Genomic DNA, 11996 nt, shown 5'->3' on the forward strand with positions numbered 1-11996 from the left:
GCAATAGATCATACTTCAAAATTCGTGACAGGCCTCAAACTAATCCAAAGAATTCAAAAACATTATCCACACTGTGACTATGAGTAGCACAGTAAATTATACAATGTAGTACACTGTAGTACACTGTAAATAGGCCTGTTAGAAATAATAGTAGGAGCATCAAGACTAAGTAGTGGTAGTGTAGTAGTAGTAGTATTAATAGCGGTAGCAGTAGTTGTGTAGTTGTAGCAATAGTTATAGGAGAAGTACCAGTAATAGCAGTAGTAGCAATAATAGTAGTAGTAGTAATAATAATAGTAGTAATAATAGTAGTAGCAATTATAGTGGTAACAGTAGTAGTAGAAGTAGAAGTGGTAGCAGTAGCAGCAGTTGTTACAGTAGTAAAATGTGATAGATTAGAAGTGTGTTTGGCTGCAGAGTCCACACAGCACATTTGTGGTGAGGGTGTGGTGAAGGCCAGAGGAGCCAGAGGAGTCAGAGGAGACAGAGGAGCCAGAGGAGCTAGAGGTCACAGAGATCACAGAAGTGTTGGAGCTATCACCTCTCACTAACAACAGTCATAAATTTAAAGGCTGCCATCACGCTTTAGAATTTGATGATGTTGTAATGTCAAATGGATGACCTCCACGGGGCCTATATACCTATATGACTATATGGGCGATTCACTGTTTTTCAAAGAAATATACAAACTAATCCACAAATACACCGATGCATTTTTGTCTGACACCCATTACAAACCAGTACCAGTGGAGAGACCGATAACAGCATTAATTTCCTTTAAACACAAAAGTGTGACAGAAAATTATCCAAATGTGCTTTGCATCTCTTATTTATCATTTAAAGCAACTACACAACAGTTTTGAAAAAATAAAAATAAAAAATTCAATATTGCAAGGAACAGACATTGGCCATTTCTTATTACACCAATTTATAGTCCAAAATGTAATATCCACTGAACTGGTACGATGGGAACAATATGTAATCTATTTTTCAATTTCAATATACACAATAACATCCAATACCACTCCAGCAAAACACATGAACCAACCTGAGAAAGACCCCAGAAGAGGTCTATGAACATTAAATACAACTGTATTTAGAACTTCAGTTCATTTGGTCCTTCATTGTAGATTAAAGTGCAAAAAGGCCAGCATGTTTACTTTTTCAGGGTTAAGTTTTGCTCAGTGATCATGTGTTAGCATTTGCACTAAAAATTTGTTCTGAGGGCACACTTGTTGCAGGTATGGGTAAAAACCTTCAGGTAACCCTTGAAAGTTGAGGCAGCTCTCCTGCATGACCACCCCACCATAACAGTAGGCCCTCTTCTACTTTGATGGAAAGAAGCCACATGAAGATCTTTACTTCTGCCTTCATCTGCACATAGTCAAAGATACAAACCAATATGTTCATTAGTAATTAAGGGTATTTAACAGTGTGTATTTTAAAACAAACTTGTTCTTCTAGCGTGCTGTTTTTCATTTTGCTGCTACCTTGTTGGTGTGATCTTCAGTAACCCAGTCAGTCCACGGGTGCTGGCTTTATCAGGTGTAGAGGTGGGAATGGCTCTACTAGTCTCTTCAACTGACTGTTCTTGTCTCACATTCACAGGAACCAGCTGTAGGGCCTTTTGCAAAGTGATGTCATGTACAATGTCATAAGGATTTTCTAAGAGATTTCCTTTGAAGTGGGGGTCAGTAAAACATGAAACATCATTTTCAGTACTTTTTCCGAATTCCTAGAGTCAAGGTCTTCTCTCATTGTTCTGTTCATTTGTGTGGATGGTCATCATTGCTTTGGATCAAGATCTCAGTTTTAATGTGCTCCAAAAAAAGGTTTCAGGGTAGAAAGTGTTACGTTGGTCTCTGCGGCAAGTGCATCAGTGAACTGTCTGTTTCTTTGGGAATGAGGTGCCACGCCCCTTTCCCCTGCTAATGTTGCACTAACAGCTGAGAAATCCTTCTATCATCTGAAATATAGAACCCCACCAGATGACTACATCGTGAACTTGACTGAGTCTACAGGCCCGTTTGTTTAGCTAGTTTGTTTTAGCCTTAGCCCTGAAGTATTTTTTCCAGCATCTTGAGAACCTCTGAACAAGATGACAACAAACCTGCACTGCAGTTTCAATACATTTCACATTTAGAATTTATGAAATTTGCCAAATTCTAATTACCAAAGTACTCAAGCCATAGCAAGTTTGAGGCATAATCAGTTTTTACACAAATGAAGTTGTCTGTGCTATCCCCTAATCTTGTGGTATATTCTCATCATTTCCTGAATGTTATCTGCAGTGTGATCTTCAGGAAAGAGTAAGGTTTCCAAACAGTCTGACTGTAGTTCCCACTCAGCACTACATGAATGGAAAAACCTATGTACCTGTATAGTTCTCTGCCTTTGCTGCTTGTCCATGGGTCTCTGGTGGCAACAAATCAGGTATCCAGTGCCAACCTTTCACAAACTTCAGCCTTTACATTGGAATACTTTCTAGGGATCTCTGTTCTGGAGAAAAACTGTCTGGTCATTACATGGTATTGTGTAAATGCTTTTTTAGCAAACTGCTTCATTCAGCTCTATTGAGCATAAGCTGTCTTACTGTTGTTTGCAGCTCCATTTGATCCTTATATATATGTACACACACACACACACATACACACACACACACGCACACTCGCACACACACACACACACAAACACAACTGACATAACCCTTCATTTAAATTGACATTCAAAACATGTACTGTTTTAGTAATGTTTATGAATAAATGCTATTTAGCTAGCGCAAACTTAGCCATAGCAAACTCAACACAAACACGTACCATTATTCATTCATACAAATCTAAACTGACATAAACTACATTTAGTAGTTTATTTCACATGGTATGTTACTTACAATGGACATTTTTCGTCATGTGCAGGTTGCTGTGTTTGTCTTTGGAGGGCGGTTCTCTTTCTGCACACTGATCAGGCTCATGGTTTTGTTGATTATGTTTTTCAAAGCCATAATATTTCCACACATCAGACTTCAACTTCTTGAGATGAGGCTATAAATGTCTGGAATCATCTGATCCACTGCCTGTCCACTGGCCATGACGATGACGATGACGATGAAGAACCACTGACTCAGCAGCTAACAGATTTTATTGCTATGATTGAGGGCCTCATTGTGGTCAAACCATGGATCTATTATAGTTGTATGGGGCAAACACCAGCACTATAGCATCTAACATCCAACATGTAAACAGTATAGTCAGAGTGCATAGAGGAGACATGTTGCAGGCTGGTGCCATAAAGGCGATTATCATCTTGTGCGGTGGTCATGAATCACGATTATGAATGAATTGTGGACATATCGCGATTAGCGATATTATTGCAGAAATTACAAAAAAAACTGAAATAGAACTAATATAAGTCAGAATATTTTGTTTGTGGAGGAACTTATAGTAGGCCTACTTAAAATAGATAGATCAAATAGATCCTCAAAATATGGTCCTTTCATCTGAAACTTTCAACAGCATCTGGTCTTTGGGGTTGACTAATGGCACCACTTTCACTGTTGTTGTAAAAAACTAATTTCACTTTGTTTATAATGTCAGAGAAGGTGTTGAACATTGTTTGATGTGGATACACTCAGTTATTACAGAGTTATGAACCATAAACCAGGTCATCAGTTCTGCCAGGTCAAATCTGACAGTTTAACAGGTTTTTCTTTGGAAAAGTACTGAAAGAAGACGCCAAAAAATGTGGGTAAGACATGCAACATTTCCTTAACGAAACTCTTCTCAGCGCTGGGTTCAAGAAAAAAAAAAATGAACCAATTCATCAACAACTTTTTTTTTGCCCAATAATCATGAACTCTACAGTTAGCAAACTAGTTGTTCTTAGCTTTTCTGTGATGGCAAAACTCTTCTTAGGTCTCTGGAAGTTGTGAAAAGTGCTTATAAACTCATCGTGGTGAATAATTATAGTGCTCTTAATGCATAAGGTACATGAGGAATACCTTTGAACCACTGCAAACTGTTCTAATCCAGGTTTAGTTTTTGGGTTTAAAAGTTTAAAAGTTTAGGGGTTAGGTTAAGAATAGGCAAGTACTAGGATAACTGTGGTTAATGTTAGGATCAGCTTTCAGAAAACCGCCAAGAAGTATGGAATACTTATGGAGATGGGTCTACTGTTCCTGACAGGTTTAACCAACAGATGCTTAACCCACAGGTGGAACAGCATGGGTCAAATACTTTTACCACTCCCTATTAGAGATGCGCGGATTGCGGTTACAACCGCGGTATCCGTGGTTAATCCGCGGGTCGGGCGGATGACGTGACGAAAAATTATATTTTAATTAAATTTGGGCGGGTGGCGGTTTAACTACTAAAAAAAAAAAAAAAAAAGTTATTGTTATTATTGTTACCTACATCTGGAAAGAGTCTCATTGTCTATGCTTGTAGTATGAAGTGTACGTCATGTCCTTAATTAGTCCATTTGACCTCGTTTTTATGTTCTGAAGGTTAAGGTTGTGTCGGGTTATTGATAGTCTAAGGTTTACAAGGCACATATTATATGCAGTTTATTTTATTATTTCTAATTTATTTCAGCTGTTTGCCAACACATAAGTGGCTATAGGGCCGTATTTATTTAGTTATGCATATTTTTTCTTGCCTATTCCAATTGGAATATAAAGAGGGCATTGCCTGATTTCAATAAAGGTTCATCTGGATGAGATGATCTCTCTATTTTGTTTCGATATTAGTTATATTTTAAAACACACAGACATTATGGCGTAGATTGCCACTCGGGGTATTTAAAACTTAAAGAAAGACCGATGGAGTGAGGCTATGACTTTGAAATAACATCGGGCAATGGCAGAATGTTCAGAATGTAACAACATCCAACACGAAGGCAAGAAGGTTCAAAAATAGGCTAGTCGGAAAACGTTGTAAATTAATTAGCTGCGCAAGAAAACCAGGTAAGTCTGGGGTTGTTACGGACAATTAAGAATGTGAACATACACGCTGAGCGAATTTTGGAATGAATGAGCTACAGAGTTTGCATTTTTATTGAGGCTCCTTAGTTTGTTTGCTGTATGATTGTTCTAAAATCTAAAATCAATAGGCAGATGGCAGGCGGGTGCGGTTTTGAAAACCTTCGGAGCAAAATGGACAGCAGGCGGATGATGAGTTTTGTGTCACGGTTGCGGATGAAAAAATAGCCCATCCACGCATCTCTACTCCCTATAGACGTGTACTGCACAATACTATACAGTGGTAAGCACATGTTGTCTTTTTCTCAGCAGCCATTTTAATGGATCTATATTAGGCTATTTTCTGTTTCTGTTGTTTCATCACCAGAAACATGCCTAAAGTTGTTTTTTGTTTCATTCACACATGTTTAACACACAAACCCTGCATATTTAGTTCTTCTCTTAAACAGAAAACAGACATATCATATCGATAATTTCAGCCCTGGAATTGCCAATCTCTACTGAGTTTAAGGTAAAATGAGCTGTTAACTTGAACACTAGCAGCGCTACATGACATCACAAGGTGGAACAGAGCATTTTGAGCTTTGGAAATGTAGACCTAGACAGACCAAAAGTAAAGGATTACTCAAACGTGTGAATGAAACTAAACACAACTCTCCAGGTATGTTTTTGATGAGGTAACAGCTAGGGTTTGGCGGTAATACAGTATTACGTTATCTCGAAGTATCAAAAAGTAGCAACAGTATCACTATCATTACCGTCATTAAAAAAAATCTGAAGCACATAAGAACCTAATATAATGTTATAATTTTTTTATACCCAAATTTGTTTGCTCAGCAAAAAGAATGTGTGGTTGTATTTTCAATGTAATGCTATCACGATTTAAAACTAATAGTGTCTATAATGTTTCTTGGGGAAATGACGATTGATTAGTTTTGTTCCATTGTCATGTGACAGCTCATAAGGGAGACCAAGACAAGATGGCAAGTTTGGCCGCAAGTGAGTTGGTCCCAAAAAAAAAAAAAAAATTAAAATACTAGTACTCCTGCAATTTGTCAGCATTTTGGCTTCAGGCGCACATTTGGTTACATTTTACAGAAACGAAACTTTAAACCACATGGCTCAATTGCATGAACTATAAAGCGCTGATAAAAACAGCCCTCTCTTTGTGCGCTGATGCGGTTCAGCTTCTGTCGGACTAAAGGACACGACTCTGTGGAATATGCGTGTTCTCTCTGTGACAGAGGATCTACTGCTGATGGTGAGTCTGTTATGTGCGTGTATCGCATTGGAGATGGTTCATGTGAAACTTCTCAGAGACTGTAAGTCTGCAGGTCATACGCATAAACCGTACAGCACTGCAGCTTTGTATCTTACCAAAGTTATACCAAAATATTTTGGTAATACGGTAATACCATGTACCCCAGTATAATCCTGAGAAGGTTTAACGGGTATCAAAATTTGGATACCGCCAAACCCTAGTAACAGCATTATAATATGACTAAAAGCTCACAAGAGACAATTTTGCATAACATAGGCCCTTTAAAACCAAACAGCAGATGTGGCTCTGTGATGCTGACATGTTTTCTTCCTCTGTCAAAGACTTGCTGATACTAACAGAGTACAGCTGTAGATCTCATGTGAGTCAGGAGTTTGACTCCAGGCAAGAAGGAAGAAACACTGTATTGTGTAGGTTGTCAAAAGTATTGAAAATCAGATACTAATTGATACTAATAACTAATATCGAAACTACTCACAAGACAGAAATGAACCTTTGCTGAATAGCTTTAGAATGATCTTGAGCTGTATCAGAATGCATATCTCCTTCCTGAGAAGCTATGAGGAAAGGTATGTATTTTCTGGTTGATAAAGTAAATTATACAACAGAGATTGTTTTAAAATACCCTATGGAAGCAATAGTAGTCTAGTGCCACTTTTCAAAAATATATTCAAAAACATGCATTCTTATTTCTCCACAGATGTGACCTGTAACTTGGTGGTAAGTGTAACGCCATACTGTGGAACAATACAGGTAAAGCTGAAATCTCCATAGAGACAAGCAAGTGGGATGGCTGACCCAAGCCCCCAGGTTCCAAAATGGGCTGAGCTCAATGGCGCATGATCCCAGATTAGCCTAGCCCGGCTAGGTACTTCTGGTGGCTGTGGGCCGACCGAGCATACGCAGTAGTGCTCTTTTCTCCCATGGGCACACGCGAATGCACGTGACCACACGCACGGAGCGCGGGCTCGTGTATCACGTGATCGCTTTGACCAATCAGAGCGAGAGGAACGAGAGCGGAGCAGAGCGGAGCCGGAGCTAACGAATATAAAGCGTTTTTTAAGACAACTGAAGGATTTTGAGCGAAAAAAGTTTATGATCTAAAAATAGGTAAAAATTGCCACAAAATCCAACATTTTTGAAAGTTGTAGGTGCCCTGTCAGCCGAACACGAGCAGGTTGTGATTACATTGCGCTCTATGAGAAAAATCTTCTCTTGGCCCATGGGATTTTTTCGACTGTAGTACCACTGAGTGGCCACTACGTCAACTCGAGGCAGCTACAAGCTAGCAATACTGTATCCAGTTATTTTAATAGATCCATGGGCTGACCTTCCACCAGAAATGTTTGCACTGTACCTTTAATTTTTTGTCCCTCTCACTCTAAAGAGTTGTCAGAGTAGAAAATTTTAAATAAACTGGATATTGTTTTTTATCCTGCCAAATAAAATATGTTTTTTAGTCCTGGTTTAGACCTGGTCTCGTCCTAGTTGAATCTTAATTTAGTCCTGGTTTAATCCTAGATTAAGTCTAGTTAAGTCCTGATTCAGTCCTGGTTTGGTCCTGGTTCATTCCTGGTTTAGTCCTGGTTTACTCCTGATTCAGTCCAGATTTGAAGGTTTCTGGACACTGTTTTGCTCTGACCTTTGCCAAATAAAAATAATTCTCCTTTCTAAACCAGATGTTCCCACACACTTTTTACACTCTGTTCAATGATGGTGCAGTATTAGTGTGAATTATGAGTACTCACATTTTTGAACATTGAGAGATGAAGGATGAGGGATTTAATATTGCTGAACAAGTACATGTAGTGAATTAGCATACTGAGAATAATGATGGGCCTTCAAACCAATTATTGGTCCTGTCCCATATACAGACAGAGTTCCTTTCTCTGATCCATCCATCATCATCCATCGGTTCATCCATCGGCTTTATCCACTGATCCTCCTCGATGGCGAGCTGCCCATGAGCCTGAACACCTAAACTGTTACCTTCTGCAGTGTGGTAGGGGGTGCTGTGGTCTGCTCCCCACACATCCTACACCTTACCATAAATGAGTCACATTCATATTGATCACATCACCTTGAACTGTAGTTCCAAACAAGACTGCTGTTAGCTGTTGGTTGGACTCCTCATCTCAAACCATGTACATACAGTAAATATTGTCTACACTTGGTTCAGCACTCATTCAGTCTTGGTTTCAACCCTGGTTCAGTCCTGGTCCAATCCTGGTTAGGACTTGTTTAGTCCTAGTTCAGTAGTGGTTTATTTCTCTTATTTACAGTCTGTTTAATGCAATAGTCGTACTTCCTCTGTATTATCTGCTCTGGCATCAAGCCGCAAAGTGTGCACAACGGATAAAGAGACCGCAGACTAACACAACGTATCGGGCCACTTCCTTCTCTACTGTAAAGCATGCATTATTCTGTATTGCTATCAAATGCTTAATTCATAATGAACAAATCATTTATTAAGAATGATTCAGGCTAGAGATGCACAGTTTGGGAAAAAAATTTCTTGTGACAATTTTCCCCAAAAGCATTGTGATTGATGGTTTTAATAATAGGTTCTGTTCATAGTTCACACTTGAAACTAGAAGAATTGGCTGAAATCTGAATTGGCAAACTAATACAAGAATCACATTTCAGAACTTGTTTGTGCAGCCAAGAGGGTTAGCAGATTTTATGAAAGTGCTCCAAAAACTGCATCCTTTGGCATTTGGTTTGGTGTGTTTGCATAGAAAAAAATTATACTAATGCCATACTGTGGAAGGTTATGAAGGGTGGATCCAAGATGAAAATGAACTGTAATGAATCTAGTAATATTTATAACCTAGGGTTCCTTATTATGAGTTAGATATTGTGTGACATAGAACACAAGCAGATGACATTATAAAGCTGTCATCCAAGTACGCCTTTATTTTTACAAGATAACTCTTCATAGCTCCTGACAGCTATCTACAATTAAATAAGAAATATTGCTGCATATTTAATTAATCACAGTTGAATCAAAATCACTATTTGACATCTCAAGGGCTGCAATTTTTGAAGTACCATAATTATCACTCACATTTGTAGCTGAGAAGAGGGTCCTAAACAAGTTCCTGTCCATCCTGGATAACCCCCAGCACCCCCTGCATAGCATCATCACCGAACAGGGGCGTACCTTTGGGGACAGGCTGTTGTCCCTGCCCTGCTCCATAGACAGACTCTGGAAGTCATTTGTACCACACACCATACAGCTGTAAACGCTATAATTTAATAAATGTATATAAATTAGGGGTGTAACGATATCCAAGTGTCACAATACGATATCATCACGGTATGAACCTCACAGTACAATATTTATTATGATATTGTGGGAAAGCTCATGATATGGATGGGAGGCTTACAATGTAACAATATCCAAATCTGTCGGTAGGACATTTTCACGATATAAAACTCACGGTACGATATTTATTGCAACATTTTGTGGAGAATAACAAAACTGTTAATATGCTACTTTTTCCTCTTAAAATGCCTTGTCAAGATTTAATCCAATTAATACTGTACATATTTATGCATTTGAATGAACTTGAATTAACTTGACTTGAATTGACTTGTATTGACTTATTCTGAGGTTAAAACCATTAACCAAATTCTCAAGCTTGATCATCATAATCTGCAGATGTACATACTGTAAATATTGCTTATATTTGTCTTATTCACATTTTGCACTGTCAGCATACGCCACCAGTCATAAATAACCAGTTTGTTTTTACTGGTCTCCCACATCCCAGAGAGCTGTGTCCTGTTGTTCTGGCCCTAGCCCTTACACCTATCCAGCTTCCCCCCTTGTTCCTGACATACACCATAGATATGCTACATATATATGTATATATGTTTTTTTTCCATTGACATATTGATTCCATACATTACCATAGCTAATTAACCATTTAGATGCCATTTTATGCCTAGTGCCACCTACAGCAAATTTGAATGATATGCAATAATAACTGATAGTTTTATGAGTGTGGATAATCAGTGAGAAGATTGACATGCAACACAAACATTCAAATGTTTAAAAACCTGTAAAAACATGTCTGTTTCATTTATGGCAATCGAACAACCTCAGCCAAAGTAATGTGCCTTCAGATAAACACATTTCCCTTAATAAGGGGCAAGATTTAAGACACAAACCCCTGCATATTTAGGCAGTTTTTCTTTCAAATGGAAAACAATCTGTTGCACCTATTGAAGAGCTCTATCGTGTTTTTAAACTCCATACACCTTCACTAGAACCATTTGGATGATTTGGATGATTTTGGAAGTGTCAATCTCTAAAGGTAAAAGGTAACTTGAAAACTACAGCTTCATGATATCACAGGGTGTAACAAAGCATTTTGAGCATTTGGACAGACAAATAATAAAAAATTACTCAAAGATGTGTAAATGAAACAAAACACAATTCCAGGTATGTTTTTGAGGAAGTAACAGCATTCTAACATGGCTTAAAGTTCACAAGAGGCTATTTTGTGTAATATAGGACCTTTAACCCTAGTCTTAGTTTAATGGTCAATGGTCACATTTTTATACAGCGCTTTTCCACCCTCATACTGGTATCTACAGCAGTGTGCGCAGACACTAAGGGCATGGTGGGTTAAGTGTCTTACCCAAGGTGAGAACAACAGTATTTATCTGTGAGAACTGGAATCACACCAGCCAACCTGTGAGTCAGTGAATTTGACTGCACTGGTTTAGTACATTTATAAATATGATTACCTCTGTGACCCAAGGCATGCAATAAAGTGAATAAAAAAATGTACTGTGCAAATTTCTAACTAAATACATATATATAAAAAAGCTGCTTTCGTATTGATTAATTACGCTCTACTTTGCCATTGAATATAGAAAAAGGACATGCACAATGTTGAACGTGATTACAATGCAAATCTGCATTTAACAATACTCATTTCATCTATACATACATTTTATTGGTCTATAGAATGTTATAATGTCGTCCTAAAGCAGCAGTTATGCTTTTAATAAACATTCAGCTAAATTGTTGCAATAGGCAAAATGTTATTTCCTGATACTGTCAAGGAACAACTGCAGTTCCACCAAAAGCGAGATAGACATACTCGCTTTAAGACCTTTTCATAGTCAACAACTACATGTGAGCTCATGTTAACAACATGTGAGCCTATGTCAAATACATGGTTTCGTTTTTAATGTAGTAATCATGCCAACATCTCGACAAGTGCGTGTAAAACTAGCTACCAAAACGCGACAACTGTTCATTCAAAAGTACTAAATAAACCTTACCTTGGGCTTGTTGAAGACGATCTCGTCGGGAGAGAGCTGTGCCATACTGGAGAGGGTGGAGAGGAGTGCAGGTCTGTCGGACTCAGTTAACGGCACCGAGTCTATCGCTAGCCTTATCACCGTGCGCGCTGGCGTTAGGGCGCACACTGATACGCCTGCCTGCCTGTGAGGCGGGATTATCAACCCATGTGAGGAGCTTTAGCGCTAATTGGCTCTGTTAAGACAACGAAAGAAAGCAACAAGAATGAACGTAATTAACATAAAAAGTGAATAACGTAAATAACATATTTATAATAGTCTATAGTCTTGTAAACACTAGAGGTGGATAGAGTTGTCAAAAATAGTCAAACAACGTTACGTCAAAATTATATTATTCAAGCAGAAGTAGCTTACAAAGTAGTCAAATAAAAGTAACTTAAAGGTCCTACATTATACAAAATT

General features: G+C 38.3%; 1 protein-coding gene across 1 annotated transcript in view; it reads right to left on the minus strand.

Annotated features, from left to right (window-relative positions):
• ada (adenosine deaminase) overlaps positions 1-11689 on the minus strand; it is a 34738-nt gene extending 23049 nt beyond the window's left edge. The window contains exon 1 of the mRNA XM_020917941.2: positions 11556-11689. Within this exon, the coding sequence (XP_020773600.1) occupies positions 11556-11600 (45 nt within the window). The 5' untranslated portion in view covers positions 11601-11689. The remainder of the gene's footprint in view (positions 1-11555) is intronic.
• Positions 11690-11996: the final 307 nt, after the last annotated feature.

This window comes from Boleophthalmus pectinirostris, unplaced genomic scaffold, assembly GCF_026225935.1.
Source record: "Boleophthalmus pectinirostris isolate CB_2022bp ecotype Guang Dong unplaced genomic scaffold, ASM2622593v1 HiC_scaffold_8, whole genome shotgun sequence".
Classification (NCBI taxonomy): Eukaryota; Metazoa; Chordata; class Actinopteri; order Gobiiformes; family Gobiidae; genus Boleophthalmus; species Boleophthalmus pectinirostris.